General features: G+C 29.1%; 1 protein-coding gene across 2 annotated transcripts in view; it reads right to left on the reverse strand.

Annotated features, from left to right (window-relative positions):
• LOC148301610 (uncharacterized) overlaps positions 1 to 23,641 on the reverse strand; it is a 195,829-nt gene that overhangs the window by 62,694 nt on the left and 109,494 nt on the right. For both annotated transcript variants that reach the window (XM_088272995.1, XM_088272994.1), the window contains exon 3: positions 6,299 to 6,519. In XM_088272995.1, the coding sequence (XP_088129121.1) occupies positions 6,299 to 6,519 (221 nt within the window). The remainder of the gene's footprint in view (positions 1 to 6,298; positions 6,520 to 23,641) is intronic.

The following is a 23,641-nucleotide window of genomic DNA, read 5'->3' on the forward strand; positions in this document are numbered from 1 at the left end:
AAGAAGACGTGGAAATCTAAGAACTAGTGATAAAATTAAAGATAAAAGTCCATGTAAGATTTGTGAAAATTTAAATAAGGGAACTCGATATCACTCTGAAGCAACGTGCTGGTTTAAAACAAAGGAGGATGATAAGATTAATAAAAATGAAGATTTACAAATTACACAGAAACAGTGCTTGAAGAATGAAAATAAAAATAATGTGAAAAAAATTTCTACAAAATATAAAATAAAATATACCCCAGAAAAGAAGAATTTCGAAGCAGATTGTGTGAGCAGGAATCCAGTATTAGAATCGAAGGAAAATGCAAATGAACAATTAAAAGTTGTAAATTTGGTTAAATTAGAAGATATTTTAAAAGATCAGAATAAAAATGAAGACATACAAATAACACAGAAACAGTGCTTGAAAAATAAAAATAAAAATAAAGTAGAAAAAACTTCTACGAAAGATAAAATAAAATATACTCCAGGAAAGAAGAATTTAGAAGTAGATTGTCTAAGCAGGAATCCAGTATTAAAATCGAATGAAAATGCAGATGAACAATTAAAAGTTATAAATTTGGTTAAATTAGAAGATACTTTAAGAGATCAGAATAAAAATGAAGGAATTCAAAAGAAAAAAACAAATGGATTGAAAAAAAACTGTGTCTACTTTAAAAGGGTCAAGAAGAAGAAAAAAAATAAAAAAAAAAAAAAAAAAAAAAAAAAGAAAGAAAAAAAGAACGGAAAAAAGAAAAAAAAAGAAAGAAAGAAAAAAAAACAAGAAAGAAAAAAAAGAAAGAAAAAAAGAAGGAAAAAAGAAAGAAAGAAAAAAAAAATTATCATATCACTAAACTTATACCAGTCCATTCACTACAAGAAGATGATCCGGAGGACGAGTGAAAATTTTACTATGAATTTTCATCCCCAAGGGGGAGATGTAATAAAATAACTAGGTACCTACCTATACATTTTATTAAGTACTTAAAAATAGTACCTACACAAAACAGTTCCAGCTCAGAATAAAACAAAAGACTTCCGAGAATATTATTAAATGTCAGAATCAGATAGATAGATAGATAGATAGATATAAAAATTATTATAAAGATAAATTAAGAATAAACTTTAATTATAAACTTTAATTACAAAGCAACACATTGTTTATTTTATTATTATACACCCACTTTACATATTATTTACACTTAATTTTCAAAAGGAAAATATTACCACGTTATATATATATATATATATATATATATATATATATATATATATATATACATATATATATATATATATATATATATATATATATATATATATATATATATATATATATATATATATATATATATATATTATATATATTTTTTTTTTTCAAAGAATATTTTTTCCAATTACTTTTACGGGTACTTTTACGATTTTTTATTATGCTTTTAATTAATGAAATGAAGTACACGACGGTAATGTTTTTCCCTAATAAATCATTATGTTTTGCTGAAAGTAATACGGCTTCATGACGGCATTAAAAAACGAATCAAAAGCTCCCGTTTGTAATTTCAACATCCTTTAAAAAGGAATAATAATTCGAGCTAACAAGCGTTTCATAAAAAAAATAATTATCAGGGAAATAAAATATTTTTATTCCTCTCGCCTTTGATCATAATAAATATCATTAACGAAATTTTGTCCAAGTGCTGTAGAAATTTCTTCTGTAATGAGCCTTACTCAAATGATCCAAATTATATATTTTTTTGTATACACAAACACACATAAAGGCTATTGTTGTTGTCAGCGACCGTAGTGTAGTGGTTAGAGCGTTTGGCTACCTAGCTGAAGGTCCCGTGTTTGATTCTCAAGGAGGTCAAAATTAGTATTAGTTTTTTCACAGATCTGTGTTTTGCCGACATATGAGTTATTTTTAGATGTCAACAAAAATAATGTGAAAGTCTGGGTATTTACAGAGCTTATGACTTGTCATAGTCTGGTTTAATGATCAATCAATAACCGTAACGCATTCACCATTCTATCTAGGGTATATGTTTTATGTAAAGAATTATTTTTTTATTGAAATTTAAAAAGTGTTCCACCGATAAAGTAGAGTGCGTTGGGAAAAACCAAGATGGCGAAGTAACGTCCATTTTGAGAAAAAGTTGATAAACTTAAAATGTCGTTTCTTTGTTTTTTCAAAGCAGCACGAGTATTTTGACTCTAATATTAGAATACGTATTTTTATTATTTTTGACTTATAACATGCAACCTGAGAATAAAAGTTAAACATATTATAAATAAAGAAGCTTTTTACTAAGCAGAAACTATTTTATTAGTACGTGAGGTTCAAATCCTGGATTATAATCACACACATGAGAAACGCCAGAAAATATCATTTTCATTTTTATTATATAAGCTTACAATTTGACCAGATAATTTATTTACAACATTTTGAGTATGTCCAAGTACTTTTCACAAAATCTGGATTATCTCCAATTACAGGAGTTATTTTCATATTAAATATGAAGAAGAATATGGAAGTCTGGGCATTTACGGGGCTGACGACCGTCATAGGTAGACCTCACATACTAATAAAAGAGTTTCTGCTTAATAAAAAGCTTCTTTTCATCTCACCAATAGATGTCTCTAGTGAAGTTCTAGTGATCCAAGAATAATGTTTCAAAATTGGTTGATATAGATATGTGATTAAGTTACTGAACACGTTGTAGCGAGTGTTTTTGCCTGGAATTTTCACTCATGAATTGCATTAAATTATAGTAACTTTGAACATAAAGAGTAAATCCACTCACGAGTAGGCAAAGGCTATGAAACTTATAAAGTTGAAGTCTGAGTAGGGACATGATAAACGGTGTTGCATAAGCCGTAGGTAGATTTCAGAGTCACTTGGACGTTAGGTTATTAAAAAAAAAATGAATACGTTGTTTACGAAGATACATTGTTACTTACGATATTCAACTTGTTCCCTAAGTATGTTTCTTCTGATCAATTGAAAAATAAAATTAAAAAATAATAATTTGTTATTTGTATCTATTTTTATTGAATTGAAACGTCCTTTCTACTTTAAAAAGGTTACCACTATTGACTTACTATAATAATAAAATAAAACCTTTTGGAACCTGATCTAACTCTTTCTTAACTTACCGAATACATTACCGAAAGAACTTTTGTTTGGTTTAGTATATTAAGTTCTTAAAAAAACTTTTTATTAAATTGTATGTTCTTTTGGCCCACAATCAGTTAAGGGGTTCTGTTTTAGTAAGTTCCCGTTTCCTTTAATATTACGTGCCAAAGTTTTGCTCAAAAGTTCAAAGCAACCGAACTTTTTCCCCGCAGACAATTTTGTCGCAGTGGTATTCAGAGATTATATGATTAATGGCAGTTGCGTATGGCGAATAAAAAATATTTGTACAGGAAAATTATTTGACTCATTTTGATGAAAGTCATTAATATTCTCTGTCTTTTGCACCTAAAGATATGTAGGTCACTGCGAAGGATTTACAAAAAAATCTCAACACTAAAATTAGGAGTAAATGTCATCTTTACAATGCCAACATAATTTGTATTCTCTCGTACACGGCTGAAGAAACCTTGCAAGGGCTCAGAGCAACCATTTACTTAGCTTCGATAATATAAATGTATCTATAAGAAAAAAGGAATGAGGTGGTGTGACTATTTGAACATGGAATAAGATTTAAAACGTGGCAACTCATAGTAATAACTGTTGTCTAGAAGAGATTATTTAAATAGCTAGTGTATATACTTCACATGCCTCAAGTAAAACCTTAATGAACCTTTCATATTTTCAAGATATCACGGCTCTCCGCCCAGGACATCCACGGTTGACAATTTATCAGCAGTTTCCGTATGAACTTCGGGACGCAGACCTAACTTAGAAGGATGCAAGGGAGCTAGCTGCCAACAGAAGAGCTTGGAGGTTGCTTTTAGACTTCGCATGCTCCATGTAGGGACCAGATATAGAATTTTAAGTAAATACCAGTAAAATTTCATGACAATATGATATCTTTTAATATCAAATATGAAAAAAATTGTAATTATAGAATATTTCCGTTGTATATTAATATCATTGGTGGAACTGCGTCTTATGTTATAAAACATCTATTTAACCGGTCACTGGTCAAATACAATAAATCCTGAAAAAAAAACGCTTTGTAGTTGTTGGTCTATTATATTTATCAAAAGTACCCGTAAACATCGTCAAATCCATAAAATATCAAATAATCTTTAGGAATGTTATTTTAAACAAACAATAAATAACATCACTGGAAACGACGTTTTCTCATTTTAAAGACTACATAAACATTAAATTATTTTGGTCTTATTTGTATAATTAACTTATCTATGCAGTAGGTATTTGTATTTAAAATTGTTAAAATGACTTATCTATCATTATTATATACATACTTGTATGTGGATAAAACCATTTTTATATGCCGCTACCAAGCATTCCGGAAAACACAATATCGCATCCCAGCAAAAAATGAAAGATAGTTTATAAATGTAATCTTGTGCTCCTGTGGTGAAATTATTAAGTGTTGTTCACGATATAAAGTAGGTAAAAACATGTTTTCGAGCTAAGAAATATTGAATCTGAGATATGTGTCATGATGGTATTGTCGTATACAGGAAAAACATAACATAACATAAAAATGCAAAGAAAAAACTTTGAGATATCGGATAAATAAGTAGAAAAACTGATTATCTTTTACGATTATATTTGATCTATTTTGTTGATCAAAAATAATTGTTTAAATGTATATAAAAAAAAATTCGTTACGAAATATGATTGTTTTTGCCTTTTATTTGCTTCCATGGTTAGATCACGATACTATTTAAATGTACAAGATTTTTTTTACAATTGTTTATGAAGATTTATAAACTTTTGTGCTAGCAATATACTCACATGGTTTTTTTTACTGCAATATTTAATACTGCTGATGTGGATGAATTTTTGAAATCACATAGTATTCAAATTACTTTGCAACACTGAACAAAATGTAATATTCGAAATATTTTTTTAATCTACTTTAAAATCGTTTTTTTTTTCAGTTTTAATGTTTTCACATTATGAAATAATTTGATGAATTCTCTTCTTATGTAAATATTGACGTCGCAAAAACAGGAAATATTGTGGGCGGTGAGGGTTCGACATTTTATGTTAAAACAGCTTTTTCCGTATGAATACGTTCCCAAGCTGTCTGTTTTCCCGGTCGAGAAAACAATATTTATCGAGTGTCCAAATATCTCCCAACTTCTTAATTAAATTGTCCCTTAACCCTTGTTACCCTGAACCAAAAATATATTTCATAATGCTACCCGAACGCCTACATAATAATATTAGTGAGAAATCGAAATGATTCACAGTTTCATCAATTCCCAGTTTTCGATGAGAACTGCGTACAAAGAATCAATTAGTTTGTTACGTTACAGAAAAAACGTTAAGACATATTGTAAATATGATGGTACATTTTTTTTTAAATTTAATTTTCACTTGGTAAATGCCACTAGTTCTTAAAGTAAAGAATTAACAAAATGTCACAAAAGTGTTACACATGTTTCGATGTATTTCACGTCATTTTCAAATGTTGTATACTACAAAGTTACTGGCGAATCCATTAATAATACAAAGTTATTCCTTTCATTTATTCCTTATTAACTTTCCTTTTGAGGTAATTTTTTTAAACATTTTTAAGGAGTCTTTTTTTATGTCAAAAAAACAGAAATTTGTTTGACTATTTGATAAAACTAGTCTTGTTTGCATAAATAAATTCAACTGTGGTATTTTATGGTTATTTTATTTTGAAATTCAGATCATCATGTTATTCCACACACTCAAAGGAAAAAAATATATGTAATTCTATGTAATTATGTATAAATAAATATCGACATGAATTTAATGAAACTTAACATACGTTAAACATTTATTAAAAAAATATTTTTTAAAGGTTAATTAAAGCAATAAATAAACTTAAACAGCATAAATTGCCAAATATCCAGCAGTAGGTACTGTGGTTTTAAGTACTCAGAAAAACTGAGAGACAACATTGACTATGAATTTGAAGAGTAGATTAGTATCTTAACTTTAATACTACGAGACGCTACTTTAATGATCGATCGATTAGTATTTTATTTTATTTTATTATTAAAATGTTATTAATTTTTGTTTTAATAATACACACTACTTAAGTAAAGATCTATATTGTGTTATGTATGTGTTAGTGTTTGTTATGTGTGCTATCTTTCAAGTAGCAGGGATGCGATATTGTGGCAAAAGGAAACAACTCACCTGTAGTGCATTCGGCCAAATGCACGTGCTGTTGCCGACGATCTCGACTATGGTCGGGGTGTACTGCGCTAGCTCCTTTGCGCACAGGTTCTGCGCAGGAGCCGACTTGCCGTACTGCGCAACTTGTATCGATATCGACGTTCCTCGGGGGCACTTTAGCGTCACCATTTCTTCGTCACATGCGGCCTTTTGATACGTCCTCAAAGTACCTGATAGGAGAGCTGTTGTTCCAATCGAAAGTACAAATTTAACATTTTCACAATTTTTTTACATTTCACAAATTTTATCATTTTCACAAAATTTAACATTTTCACAAAATTTAATATTTTCACAAAATTTGACATTATCACAAAATTTAACATTTTCACAAAATTTAACATTTTGACAAATTTCAAAAGTTTTACATGTTTAAACATTTACACAAATTTTAACATAATTACGTTTTTTTTAAATATTTTAACGAGTTTTGATATTTTCAAAAAAATTAACGTTATCACAAATATTAAAATTGTAATTTTTTAGAATTTTAAACTCACATATATTTTTGAAAAAAATATTTTTATAAGTTATGATTCATGTTTTTTTTTAAATAATTTTGTCAATTTTATTGTTTTAATTTTTTTTAATAACATTTAAAACATGTTCTTTCAAAATTTCAATATTCTTTCAAAAAGTTTGTTTTTTTTTTATGTTTCGAATAAGACGTAATTTTATAACCGATACATCGAAATTGTAAGAGATTCGAGCGACTATCACAGAATTTATTTGGCTTAAAGTTCAAACCAGAATTTCAATGTGAAAAGACCGTTTGAAAATCGTTTAAAAGTATGTGTTTTTTCTCCCAAGCGTTAAAGGAAAAAATTACAATAGAAAAGAGCAGAGAACAATAATTGTTCGTTTTGTAAAAAGACAAATAAATTTAGCACAAAATGTATTTCGGCGCACTCGTTTTTACGTGTAATTATTACGTTTTTGTGAATTTTAGAGACCCTTTCACAAATGTTTGTTTCGGGCAATTGAAGAAGATGAAAGGTTTAAGGTTTAAAATGAAGACGGTAATAATTAGAGTTTCCAGTGAAGAACGTGTTGCCAGGGTAGCAGATGACTCAGCAGATGAGGTACAGGAATCCAGAACATGAAAGAAAATAAAACAAAAGGTGATTAGTAATTTGAAAAACAGATTATCATAAATATGTGAAGAAGAATTTGAAAATTAATGCTAATGAGGATTCAGTTTACAATTCAAATTATTTATTTAAATATAAAAAATAAGAATAAATTTGTTAAGTACCATTTTTCTGAGTTTATTAATGAAAACATGAGTAGTTTCGAAAACTATAGATTTTTTTATCTACAGGTAGAAATACAAACTTTTTACATTTATATTGTTTATATTATAACAATTTAAATATATGGATGAGAACATCTGTTCTCGAAACTAGTCATATTTACATAAATAAACAAAAAAAAATGTCTTATATAATATTTGTTTAATTTTTTTTATATTTAAATCTTAATTTTATTAAACAAAAGTATGCCAAATCTATTATTAAAATCAAAATATGTATATTGATTTTTAAAAGTTAAACTAATTTTTCGATAACAACTATGACAATAGTCAGCAAAATTAAATTAAATTAAAAAATAATAATGTACCTATTGGCAAGGCACTCGAAGACACATGCCCGTAGTTAAGAAGCTTGTAAAAGTTAGATATACAAGTCAGTTATAAAATTTTATGATCCATTTTTTGTTTCAAATTTGAATTTTACTTGGTAAATACCACTATTTCTTAAAATACAAATATTACGATACTTGTTTCGATGCATTCCGCATCATTTTCAAATATTTTATAACACATAGTAACTGTCGAATCAATTGAAGGTACAATTATTTTTTTTTTGGATATTAAAAGTATTGTGGTATGGTAATATAACAAATTTAATCAATCAAAAGGTATTTAACTGTTTATTTTAAATCGCGTTACAAATATCTCGAAAATATCACAGCACAAGAATTCAAAGCTTTTCTGCAAGTTATTTCATTTCGGTTAGATTTGAATACATTTACACACTCGTAAATATAAAGTCGTAAAGCAATACATGGCTTACGTTAAGCACCGCAAATGTTCAAACGTTCAGGCGAAGGAAATTGCATAGCTCATAATGATATATTGATACAAAATCTATGGTTTCAATTCGTAGGTAAACCTATAAATAATAATTTCTAAAAATTGCCATAAAGCAAATCGTTTGCACGGAACAATTCTCCATTTACGATTGACTCTTAGTGATACGGATCTAAACATCACCCATTATTTTAGCTGTACGACTTAATGACTGCATTATGTTATGAAAAGTAAAGATAAAAATTACTAAAGTAATCCATAAAGCAGTATTGCCCGTTTTAGGCCTTAATTTACCACTTTTTCACCCCAAATAATTTCCTTAATGGCTACCGTAAGTCATTAAAGGGGAAAATAATGCTGAATAATATGGGAAAAATATCTGATTATACTAACTAACGCGCGCAATATGATTCTGAAATTTATTTCGAGTTAAATTATTTTATTTCATGAATTATGTCACATCGAGTTTCAGAGCATAAAATATTTTTCAGCGAAATAACTGAAACTGATATTTCAGACCAAATTTCTTATTCATACTAAATGTTGTACAGGATACGACATGATATTGAATGAAGGTTATCCTGATAATAAAGTTTTATGAGAAAAACGATACCTGCATAAAGTATTACACAAGCAATTGAATAAACTTAACACCACAAACATAATTAAATTAAATTGTGGGTAAAATGGGATTCTACCAACTGTCTGCAGTTAAAATAAATAATTAAATTAAACTTAAACAATTAAATACCACAAAATTATTTTTTGAACTACATAACCAAATAAACCAAGGAATAATCTCCAATACAGTAATTTGCTTTGTATGTTAAATCTATTATAGTTTAGTAAATAAAAAATATTTGATCTAATGAATTTATATGACATTCTTAATAATATTTAAGACTGTCCAAATATAGAACCGTTCTGTTGCAAATGATAAATCTTTATGACCCAGTCACAAATACAAAAACCCATCATATATTTTACTACAAGACAGCCGGACAGTATCTGGATTTAACTCTGCAACGTCGAATGTAACACATCGTCAATGAATTTGTACACCATATCGATATCTGGAATATACATCTTCAAATTAGAGAAATAACATTCGTGATATTTGGAAATACTTAAATGCTTTTTACATAGGTCTTGAATGTATAAACTTATGAATTCTTCTAACAATTGGAATAACTACTCCTTGCTTAAATATTCATTACTTTGACTTGCTCACAAAATCAGCGTTTTATAGTAAATAAAGTAAGTTTTTAATATATATCGCTTATTTTCTACAAATTGTATTATCGTCTAACTATGTTACGTTTTCGCAACATAGCTTTCGCCGTAAATTAATAAAAAAGTAAGATGTTGAATGCAAACAACAAAATATAAGCATCGGAAAACTAACGTTTCTGGATATTTTAGACGATTTAACATTAATCGATGGATTTATATGTTAAGCTTAGTCTTCCACCCTTGTGCATCGAAAATAAATATCAATTAGATGATATATTCGAAAAAATACCGTTTCATTTTAACACCAATGCCATGAAATATTGTATTATTTTTACACTTACGAGGAATTTAATTACAAAATTGGATTTCGTGAATTGTGAAGTATTCACATCAAATTGTATTACGATCAATCTATACTTTGATGCTAATTGAGTTTATTCTGAAATATGATTGTCGATGATAACACGGTTTTCAGTTGAATGAAAAATGTTCTAAAACTAATTTGTTCGACTGACAACCAAGCACTCTACGTCAATGAATGACTCGGCAATAATGAATACAGCTTTTGATATGTTTTACATTTTTAATTAATTTTCCACGATATTTCAATGATATTTGAATTTTACTTTCAAATTTTAAATAATTTTTAAAATAAGTCATAATTATATTGTTCAAACCAAACAATTATTAAATATTATAGTATCAAATTTGACAGGATCATAGCCTTTACAAAGAACTTTTTTTCTCAAATTTATAATTATTTTTACCAAACAAAGCGGTTTAAAAATATTTTTACGGAAATAATTTTGAAAGCTTAAATATACGAGCGTTATTTTGAGCAGTTTATTTTTTGTTCATCATTTATTTAATGATCGAAAAAACTGTAATTAAGGCAATGACATGGTTTGGTTTGGATTTTCCAAGAATCAATTGTCATGTAAGAAATCTTTTGTATTTTGTGAACAATGTATCCAGCCGAGAACATCCTCAATTAAGGATAATATCTACGAATATAGCTCTTTGTGATTCTCGAAAGACATTTTCCCGCCCTTACAAAAAAATCCTTCATCATCGTTTTTCTATTTCAACCCTGTGTCATGAAAACAGTTTTTTTCGTCACAATTGACAACTAACTAATAACCAAAATAAACTCTGTGTATGTACATGTGTCTAAATCGAGTAAGTGTATAAACTTTGTATTTGTATATAACTCTCCTAATCATTCGTCGTTTACTTTGAGAAATACCACTTAAAAACACAACTTCAAGACTACCGGTTTCGAAATAACCATTCTATAATAAGGTCAAACTTAGACTACAGTAGTGTAAAGTGATGTGGACTCCAGAAGTATAGTGTAAATGTAGTTTACATTTGACCTGATAATGTAATGTAACAGTCACGAAGTAGTGTTTTTAGTGGTATTACATAAAGTGAACGATAAATGATTAGGAAAGTATTATATTACACAAAGTTAATAATGCTTTTAATATACAAAATATGAGTACTTAACTCAATGAATAAAAAAAGCTTAACGAACTTTTTTAAACGTGCCTATAGTTAGTTCTATTGTTCACAAAAATCTGGATTATCTCCAATTACAGGAGTTGTTTTCATTTTATTTTTTGACATATCATCAAAGACGAAGAAGAATATGGAAGTCTGGGTATTTAAGGGGCTGACGACTGTCATAGGCTGGTTTAAGTGATCACTTTACATACGAGTAACATTTACCAATTCTACCCATTATTGACAACCACACTACTCAAATTCTTAGAAAGTCTATATATATATGAACCAATTTTAAAACATTGTTCTTGAATCACTAGAACATCACTAGAGACATCTATTGGTGACATGAAAAGAAGTGGTCACTTAAACCAGCCTATGACGGTCGTCAGCCCCGTAAATGCCCAGACTTCCATATTCTTCTTCATCTTTGATGAGATGTTAAAAAATAATATCAAATTATCTCCTATAAACAACGTAAAAAGGATCATTTGCTATGTTTTCATATTCAACTACTGGTTCACCGATATTTTTTGTGTATACGACAATAGTTGGCTCAATATTGTCAACCAGAGTAACACAATTCCTGTGAAAATCAATATCCCTAAATTTTGTCGTATATGAGTTCAAAAAATCCTCCATTATTCTACCTCCATCAATTCCCTCGCCCAGAGCTTTAAGGCTATAACGAAATAATCCCAGCAAGGGAAACAAAAGACCGCGTAGATTGATTTCCGTATAAAAACCTCGGTTTTGTTGATACTAACCATATTACCCTAACCCCTGACTTGTCTTACAAAAGACCGGGGGGGAATTTTTTCTACGATGTCAAATCAGTATTAGACAGATTTACGAAATAAAAAAAAAACAAGAAAAAACCTTATTTGTTTTAACATTTGTTTATTCGTTAAAATAAATAATTAAATCAATGAATAATAAGCTCTTAAATATAAACAAGCTCAGGTTTAAAATATCAGCCGATTCATCACTTCAAACCACTTCTTTCAGAAAGATCGATTTGAAGATTTACCTACATTTTAGATTAAATTTATAACGAAAATAATATATTTAAAAAATCATTATACGCCAAGAAAATAAATTTTATTTCATCTATCATTGTTTGAAATTTTCTTCTAACCTTAATCCGCACCAAATGGTGCATAGGGCACTGCATCTTATTGACACAGTGTTATCTTGATTATATTAACACACGAAGGAAAGGTGATCAGCCCTCCGCTTCAGGTACCAGTTCAGGGCAATATTGAGTAAATATTAGAGTGAAAAAATCAGTTATATCTATTTGACCCCCCTGAGAATCGAACCCGGTATGTTACGCATAGTAAAATATTTAATTCCAAAACAATTTGGTGTTTACTTTATGGTATTAGAAGGTGATTTGCATATTTAATTTAAACAGTTGTACAAGACCACTTTTTAGTTTATTAATGTAAATACGACTTATTTTCTTACAAATATGTTCATGATTAAAGAAAACACTTGTTTTTTACCACTTTTTTACTGAAGTGGTAAAAAACAAGTGTTTTCTTTAATCATTGTAACATGTCTTACCACAAAGTTAATGCCGAAACAATAAATAAAATATGTTCATATTTACATGAATAAAGTCAAAAGTGGTCTTATACAAGTGTTAATTTTTTAAAGTTGAATAAATGATTTTTAATCAATATACATATATTCCCACGATGCTCGTTAATGAAAATATGACCTTTTTAATCAAATAAACAATTTGAAATATGTCACGTATTTTAATTAAACTTTTATATTCACATTAATTATACTACACGTTTTATAAGGTACTTGGATAATTGGGTTGAAGCAGGTTGTTCCCATTTTTGATAAGCTAGTTAGTATTGAAGGCATTCCAGCAGAACGCATAAGTCATATAAATGTGGAGAAAAGTTTGTTCTAGACATTTTAAAGTTAATTTATAGTAAGTAATTATTAATTACTAGTATGAGGCAGATATTCATGAAGAGAGATTTACTCAGCAAAGGCGAAGAAGATTATGGAAGTCTGGGTGTTAACAGAGCTTATAAGCTGTCACAGACTGGTTAAGTGATCACTCTATGCACGTGTAACATTCATTATTCCACCTTTGAATCACAACCATACTACTCAAATTCTTGGAACTCAAACAAATATCAGAAATCTCATGTCGTTTTATGTATGAGTTCGCGGCAGCATCTTTAGTTGATTTGAGAAAGCTCTTATTTAGCAGAGACCTTTTTTTAAAAAATATATTTAGATGCATGAATAAATAATTTTTATATATTGTTTAGCTTATAATTTGACCATTTATTTTATTTTTTTGTTTCAGTTGAGGTGTCAAAATGAAAATAATTTTGAAATAAAATAATTAATAATAAAATAAAATAACATTTTGGATACACTCAAAATGTTGTGAAAGAGAAATACTCATGAAAACTTATCAAATTTACGAATTTGGGTATAATTTATAACTTTAAAGTACGTCATTTTGAAACCAGTGATTTAACTATCATTATGTTAATAAGCCATTACTAGTTGAAAATATAAAAATGTCATGAATCTTATTACAAGTCACCCTTTCATAGAAAAACCGAAGATAATTGCTAATCTTTCGTGTTCCAGCAGAAAAAATTGGTCGTTGTAATAGCCATCTGAGCCAGTGAAAAATATGAGAGGGGGTTGATAGACCACCCCGAGAGATGGCGAAAGGGTGGAGTGAAACTTAAGACAATACCTTCAGAAACAATAAAGCCTTGATATTGATAGATGTTGGGAAGAGGCAGGTGCGAATACTTTTATTTAGATTATCTTCTTTTCGAAGTAATTTGAAATTTAAATTATTTTTCGACTGGATATTTTTCTTCGCTTCTCACCTCGTTACACAATATGACAAATTGAAAATCGCGAAGGGTTTTATGAAATATTAATTCACGCCTTTGTATTTAAAAGATCACAGATGAGTATGATTTCTTAAAATTGTATTTTTGGTTTTCATCATATTTTCAAATTAAACATATTAAGAAAAAATATTTGGATTTTTACATGAACAAATTTATTCTGGTTCAAGTAAATAAATGTATATATTAATAAATATATATTTGTATATATATATATATATATATATATATATATATATATATATATATATATATATATATATATATATATATATATATAAATATATATATATATATATATATATAAATATATATATATATATATACATATATATATATATATATATATATATTTATATATATAAATATTTACATATATATATATATATATATATATATATATATATATATATATATATATATATATATATATATATATATATATATATATATATATATATATATATATATATATATATATATATATATATATATATATGCATTAAGAAGAATAGCGGGAGTGACCTGGATGCGGAAGGCGGAGGATCGAAGAGGATGGAGACTCATGCGGGAGGCCTACGTTCAACAGTGGACGGACACAGGCTGATGATGATGATGATGGTGCATAAACACCTAAACTTAATCTTTAGGACTACACGTACTTGATTAATAGCATTCCTACTTTACGATGATGCATACAAAAATGCAAAATTATTATTAAGGGTGCGACAATGAAAAAATGGAAAAAAAAATCATAATGCTCATAAAAAAAAATTATTTCACTAAATTAACGATCTGAATAATAGTAAAAAAAAATTTATACATGAGTAAAAGTATAACAAACACAGAAATTATTTTGACTGTGTTCTTATCTTTGTTTGCGAGTCAGGGTCTCTTCACTAATGAGATATTTTTATTAATTTCTTAACACAGATGAAGAAATACATTTAAAAACAATGAAAATTATGTTTTTTTTTTTACTTTTTTTAGCATGTTGAATGATTGGAGAAGAATCAGATCTACGTTTCACAAAGATCTCTGGTAATACAAAAAAAAATACTCAACCATAGATGGAACCGAGAACTAGCATGTGAAAGAAGGTTAAATATAAATACAACATCTGAAATTTGGGTAGTGTGGTTGTCAATCATGGGTACAATGGTAAATGTTACACATGTATAAAGCACTATGATAGGTCTTAAGCCCTTTTAATACCCCAACTTTCACAATATCTTCATCTATGTTGAGAAATTAAGGAAATCATATTTTCTGAAATTAATAATTAATTTTTAATGTTTTAATTTTAAGCATTAATATGAAACACCATTGCTCAATCCACAACATTTGAAGTTTGTCCAAATACTTGTTCACAAATAGCTTAATCATTTCAACCTGATTTAATTACGGTATTCAGAATAGTTTACCTTTCTCTATGATCATTCATTATTTAACACTTTATCATGTTAATAAATGAAATTTTCTCATTTAATTTTAGTCGGCGCCGGAAAGTTATTTTCTAATCATTTAGCGAGGAGTGCTCAATTAACCGTGTAAATAAACTGAACAAGTAAAACTATCTAAATTAATTCCCACTCATCGACCGCCGCTATTCGAATACACGACGAGTTTTCCACTGCGGATGGGTACGTAATAAAACATAATAATATATGTTCGCACGGTCCTACGGCAGCCCTATAATTAGGTTTTATTCAAAGGCTGTAAGTAGGGGTCTGAATTAGGGTTCTTACTGCGAAAGGGACTGTCTAAGTGAAGAAAAACTACCCATCCCAGATAATGTAATGTATGTCGTTCATGAATACACGTAGAATGAACAAAGCCACGTTTTCTTCCATATTCGGTCAGAAAATAGAAAGAAAAAAATCCTAGTCCATAAAAAAGTGGCCCGGAGCGCAGAAACTATACGAAGGTATATAACAGCGATATGTGATGACTCTACGTACAAAGAAAGGTTCAGTCTCCTTCGAAAGGATGAAGAAAAATTACTTTTTATACGAACGGAGTCCTCAGTAATAATAATTTAGACACCAGCCTGGACGAACACTACCCTCTTACATCTCGATTATTTCGAGGGATGGTTTCTGTGGCGAGTTTTGCTAAAGCACTAAACTTTTTCATCTGTACGTACTTATTATGTTATGTTCGTTTTATCATACCAAGGGCTCGTTTTATCAATCGTATTACTTAAAACGTGACACCAGTATTAAATTACCACGTGGCTTATAAAGGAAAAGACTTCTTCTGATCCCAACAATAATTAATTTTATTATTTTTAATTAATGTTTTACTTAGTTAATACCACTATTTCTTGAAATGTACCGTGACACGTGTTTCGATGCATTCCGCATCATTTTCAAACAACGTAAATTTGTTATGTCTTTCAATAAAGTTTTTTTTTTTAATATTCATTATCAACAAGGAAACCTCACCAGCTAATGTTTTGAAAATAAAAATTTACCTTTATCACTTATTTAGAATGATTTGTAATTTTTTAAACAAATTTTCAACAGAAAACCTCCATATTTATAATATGCAGATAAAAAAACGTATCTCATTTTTTTAACTGAGATGAATGTTGAGAAAACACAAAATGAATCGACTGCGATCATTATTAAACGTTGCAGCGAGACTGATTTTTAGAATTACCAAATTCAATCTTATTACTGCACAACTTCACGATTTTCACTGGTTACGCTTTCTCGAAAGGGTAGAGTACCTACAAACTCTGTCAGCATATGTATGTACAAATCAATACATAATACGGCTGTAGAGTATCTAAAAGACTTGTTCATTCTAGACGATTTTGATAACAGACTTCTCACGCTTCGATATAACCACTTCGATTCACCGTATCAAATTTGGCAAAAGTGCCTTTGCTGTTGGGGGACCGATGTCATAAAATCTACTTCCACCAGCAATTAGAAACACTGAGAGTGAGGTAATCTTCAGAGAAAAAAATCTAAACCCATTTGTTTCAAAAATCACTTCCATAATTTATTTTCCACCAATTTAAACGAAGCGAAGCACCATTGGAGGAACATTTTTAGAAAATGGCACTTTATAAGTTATCCAAAATTATTACCATTACTAAATATAAGTTTGTTCTCAAATGCAAACAAAGATATTTTAAAAGCAATTATAATTGCTATGACAAGTTTAAAATATTTTTAATTATCTCGGCCCTCGTACAATACGGAAGGTAGGTACTCGATCATTCTAGAAGCATGGAGCACCCTGGACGGTCACGTATTTTGAAAGGTAGGCATTTCTAAGAACAAATATTTTTATGAAGGCGTGTAAGAACGTGACTTCATACTATCTGTAATACCTTAACAATGATATCATTATATTGTCACCGTATATTCTGAACTCGGTTGTTACGGGTAAGAACAGAACCTTGGTGAATTTGTCTGAAAAAATCAACCTTTTTATTTTTTTTGATTAACATTTTCAGTAACTGTAAAAATGCTACATTTTCACATCCCACAATAGATAAAGAAGAATATTTAAGTCTGGGTATTTACAGGGCTTATGACCTGGGTTAGTTCAATGATCACTTTAGGCTCGTGCAACATTCACAATTCTACCCATGATGGAAAACAACTCCAGCATATATCATTAAACTCATAAAACGTAAGTTTACTGGAGCCATCTATAGTTGGAATGGGAAAGTTTTAATTAAGCAGAGACCCTTAAATATGTTTGAATGCATGATTCTAACCGGATTATTTTACATACTGAGAAATGTCTGATTACATGATTTTCCATTTTTACGCAACTTATAATTTCACCTTCTATTTAATTCACAACATTTTGAATATTGTCATATTTTCCCTTATATATTTTACTAAATATTGCGGAAAAATTTTGGAAGTCGGAACTGGTTTATTTATTTATGTCCAAACTTATTTCTAGCGATAATATATTGCGTGGTATCATTTATAATTTTGAACGTCTTTTTTATTTTTTATCATCGGACTCTCAGCTGAGACGTAGCATCTATTAATTCAAAAAATGAAAGTAGATAAGTAATTAATTAAATTGTTTTACAAATAACAACATTGTAATATAATAAACATAGGACAAAACAAAATAATATTATTCGTTAAAATCTGGACAAAATGTTTATATATTACAAAAATAAACTTTTCTTATGTATACATATAAGAAAAGTTTATAAGTATATTTACATTACACTTACTTTAAACAAAAAATAATTATATGTTATGTAAAGCATCATATAAATGCAATCAAAAACACATTTTGAAGATACTGGTTTATAGGCCAAAAGCTTATGAATAGAATAACTAACCCTAAGGAAGATCAGGTACCGTAGAACGGGGCTACTTGAACTTTGATGTGTTACTTGAGCCCAGTACAAAATTTTTTTATCTGTATTTGGTCTACAATAATGAACGTATCGACATGATTCATGGTTTCCCTAACATATTGTCACGATACATTCATTATTGTAGACCAAATACAGATTTAATTTTTTTTTTGAACTGGGCTCAAGAAACACATCAAAGTTCAAGTAGCCCCGTTCTACGGTATTTGCTTAAATTGGTTTGAAAAATAGTACCAAAAACAAAAGGTGTTTAATTTTTATTTTTATTTTACCACACGAAAAGTACTTGTTATTGCACAATTAAGTATTCTTCCTGTATACTTTGTATTTTGAAACAACATTATATTTTGTTTAAATAAGTTATCGAGATCCCCCTTATCCTCCGAAGCGGTCCATTATTTTAAATAAACACCACCTCAATTATAACATCCACCACTATTCGATATCCCATTATTCTTCTGTCACAAGAGGACCCCTTTAGCTTCTAATTTCCATTCCAATTCAATCTGCGAATTTAAAATTTAAAAATACCGATAATGACTTCTCCCATTATATTCACACCACGAAGATTCAAGTAAATTGAAAGGTCCATAATAATTTCTCTTTCTGTGTTCTGCGGGTCAAAGGTCGCGCTTCAGAATACCAATGAGTGCGGAAAATATGTTATCGCGGATGAGAATTTCAACCAGAGTTTATTAGCATTTTTAAAGGAAGAGAATCATATTTCCTTCGATATGGATATTCCATTTTGGCTCGGAACTCATTAAGATTCAAATCAGGGCTTCGTGGAATAGATATCCTAGGCCGGAGCTTTTTGTGATGTTGATATATAGATTTTACAATCAATGCATTATTGACTACCGTGGGATACGGATTTTATATGAGATTTTTCTTTTCAACTAGGTTTTTTTAAGAAAATCAAATTATTGATATTTTTATACTTGGTATAGATGTTTCATGGTAGGAAGCAATTTACGATATTTTTAGAATCTTATTTTGATCACAGTACAAAATCAAAAATAGAAAACTTTATTCATAACTCATCTGAAAATAATATCCTGGTATATAATGTTATACTATAAAATTATATTTTCTTACAGGTTAGACTAATTATGTTTATCTAAAAGAAGCGTTCTTCTTCTTTTTTCTTTTTCTTCCAATCCTAATTCCTACCCAAGGCAAGTTAAAATTGATAAGAATTTGGAGAAATTTATGGGTAAAAATACGTCCGTAAAATATAAAATAACCAGATAAATCTGATAAATTAAAAAAATAATAATCTGCTTCTTCCGAAGCTTTGCCGGATAAACAATTCATAAATTACAAGTTTTAAATCTCGGTTTTATTATCAACAATTACTTATCTTTATGATTCTTTTCGAAGTTTCATCCGCTTGTAAAATATCAGCCCCAAAGATTCCTATTATAGAGCGCATTGAATATTACTTCCCTTGTGATAGATAACCTGAGGCGAGGAATAAAAAATATCACCGAGTAATTTGTTTTATTGGGAGGTTTTGCTCCAAACCCCCAAAAAAACTTGAAAAGCATTAGTTTTAGAAGTATGAAAATGAAAACGAAAAGATATATAATATAAGATATTTACGTAAGACTTAGAGTCATTGACATATGCAAAAATACTTTTTTTTCATTGATTTTGCTATAAAATTGTATGATATTGTCTCTATTTCGGCAATAAAAACATATATATGTCATTATTTTATAAATGTTTTGCTAAAAAAAATGACTTCAGAATATTGTCACGAAAAATCATTTTAAAAAAATCTAAAGCTCTTTAAATATACGAGTATATTTTAGCACTCTCTTCTTTAAAAAATATATTTTTATTTAAAATATTTTTTATCTTATTATTTTAATTACTTTATTTGATTCATCGCATAACCTAACTTACTAGGGTTGGTGAACTAGTATTCGTTTAAAGTAAGATACAATTTTGAAAAAAAGAAATATTGCATTTGAGCTCTTTATTATATATCTGCTCTGCTTCTGTTTAAAATCACGTTTTTCCTTTTTTTGCATATATAACGTTGCCTACCTAACTAGGATAGTCCCCGTTCAAAGTTATACAAAAATGAGTTTAGTTTGTCGTTTTAAGTTTGTATCGTCATTTCGAGGTGGAAGTGCGTAATATTCAGGATACGAGAGGCCTACTTTATGGCTCTTAAATACTTCCATCTCTCTTCTACTGAGTCCTTCTCATTAGAAAAGTACATGAGAAGAAAATCGTTTAGGGAATACGAAAGGCAACATTTCAACTCATTAAGCAAATAACAAAGGAATATTTAATAAACATATTTCAAAAACAGAGGTGAATTAATTTCATATCAAATCTGTTTTAACAAACCTTGAAATGTTTTCTGATTACAAAATAATATAAATTGCCTTTTGGTTTAAAATTTATACACCCACTTTTAAGAATATATTTTTAACATGAAGATTTTAATGATATATCAGCAGGGAAGTTTTAATGGATTAGTTTTAATTGGACATTAACAGGACCATAATTTAGGTTTTAAGTGATCATTTTTATTATTATTGACTTTTGACCTTTAAACTCGCCAAATACAGGTCGTTTGTCTTGGATGTGTCGAGCGAAATTTTCAGAAAGATAATTTTAATCATATTAAGATTATTAAAAAAACAATATTTATAAAAAACGACAAAATGTACCTTTTACAAATTTAAACGTTCCCAAACGTATACGAATAGTTTAAATTGCAGATTAAATGAAAAGTAAAAATTGTTTTTAAAAAAAAAACAATTTTTTTTAATGTTTCCGGATGTGTCCAAATGCGGCATTTAGTTTGAAATACAACGGTTTATTATAAAATATAAATTATAAGGAAGAATATGGTGTATTAAAATATTAACTTCTTATCTTCAAATTTTTTTAAGATAAATTCTCGTTTTTGACGATAAAACATCTCAATTTAGGCTTTTTGCTTTGATATCTTACAGCCTTTGAGGTTCAAGCGATATCTGAGAGAGTTGACAGTCGAAACGTTACCGCTGAAGTTAAGGTTTTCTTAAAATTAAATGTGAAAAATACTACTTCAAATTAATTTTAAATAAAATGATTTTTTTCCTTAGAATTGTAACGTAAACATTTTTTCCTGGGTAAGTATTTTTAAATACCGAAATTTAAAGTAAGTTAAATATTTGACGATTAAAATTGTCTATACAACAATAGAAAACCCTTAATTTAGTCACATCATTCCACTATTATAAGAACTACACTAGTTACGCTTTCCCGAAAGGGAGTATAAAGGTTTGAGTATCAAGAGTTATGCATCCCAGACGAATTGGTTGATAGACGTCTCGTACTACGACTACAGCATCTGGTATGGGTAGAGTAATCTTACCAGCACGCAACCAGCGTAGGTACTAAATTTGGCGGCCGTGCCTTTGCTGTTGCCGCCCTGAAGACACGGAATGCTTTTTACGAACAGTGAGATATTTTTACGATCTTTATAAAAAAACTAAAAATTCATGTGTTTTCTAAATCACTTCTACATTTTTCTTTTCCCCAATTAAATTACAGCGAAGCGGCAAATTTATATATTTTTTATAATAATGGTGGCACATCTTCATCTTATTCTACGTGTATCATGTCAGGTCCCCCTGACGTTCACTATCACATGACAGTAATTGTCCTTATCTTGGGCAGCTCTACACAGCGTCTTGACAGTCCTGATCCCCATCCAATCATGTATATTCCGTAGCCTGAGATCTGTCTTCTGCCCACACCTCGTCGACCCTCTATTGTGCCTTTTACCATTAGGTGCTTTTATGATATGAATCATCCATTTTTTACTTTTTTATTATTACAGACGCTTAAAGCTTCTGAATTTAATTTTTGTGTTTCAACTCCATATTTTACACAGACTGTTTGAAATTGATAAGTAAATCGCTTTCGACTAAGACGATATCATAATCCACGACGCCTTCACATTTCAAACATGTGATTACGTAATACAGTCGAACTCGGTTATAACGAGGATGACGGGACCGACTGAATTTGCTCGTTATAACCGTACTCGTTGTATCCGAGTAAAGGTATTTTTTTTCATAAACAAACCTATCACATGAAGACATGAAGTATCTGGAATCAGAATAGGTCGCAATTCAAACAAAATACACTATAAACCCATAAAACGTATGTCATGTTTTTCTGTCAATCAACTTTTCATATAAAATTTGAAAAAAATTGCGCTTCTTTGGGTATACTAATTATATGGTTAATTAATATTCATGCATTTGAATATCCTTCAGCACGCTGGTTTATAAACTTCAGCTAACATATCCTTGTTTATCTACTTTAAAAATCCCTAACAAGGATTTGTTAAGGGATGAAAATGCAACGTCTCGTTAAGGAACTTGTGTAGGAAGTTTAAAGTGGGAAAATGCGATCTCATTTCCGTAGTCGTAAAGTGACAGCTCAGAATATGCAGGATATTTCTAACGCTTCATGTTAAAAGGTGTATATGGTAGGTACCTATTTTACTAAACTTGTAATTAACAACCGTGATGACAGATGGCGCTAACAGTCGTGAAAGCGTGAACTGCTGCGTTTGCTATGTTCTATTTAAATAAAAAATAAAAAACTAATGAATTTTTAATTTGATGTGGTAATTATAACTTAATGCAGAGCGGACGCCGCAGTAACAAAAATGCGCTAAGAGTTGATTATAATTATAAAGAACTGGGAGTGCGTTTAGGACTCATGGGCACCGCATTTAACAATATGAAGACTGTCTGGAAATCAGGTTTGTACTCAATGTCTCAATGTCACGACCAAATGCTGCCTTTATAATCCCTGCATAAATTTCAAAATAAGGGTCTCTGATAAATAAATAAAACTTTATCAAATCAACTATACCTACACTTGTATATGCTGCCAAGAACTCACACATGAAAAAACGTGTCAGTTATATGATATATGAGTTCCAAAAAAAAAAGTGTGATTTTCAATCATGGGTAGAATGGTGAATGTAAAACGTTTATTAAATTATCACTCAAATCAGGCTTTGACGAGTCGTAAGCCCTGTAAATATCCAGACTCCCGTATTTTTCTTCATCTATATTGGGATGCCAAAACATAATTTTTATTAAATATTATATATTCCCTTCAATTTAGCTATTTTCTCATTAATCGATGCGGCAGTCACATAATGAAAATATGTG

The sequence above is a fragment of the Brachycentrus maculatus genome, unplaced genomic scaffold, assembly GCF_059751285.1.
Source record: "Brachycentrus maculatus isolate JH-2025_06_01 unplaced genomic scaffold, ASM5975128v1 h1tg000535l, whole genome shotgun sequence".
NCBI classification, from domain to species: domain Eukaryota; kingdom Metazoa; phylum Arthropoda; class Insecta; order Trichoptera; family Brachycentridae; genus Brachycentrus; species Brachycentrus maculatus.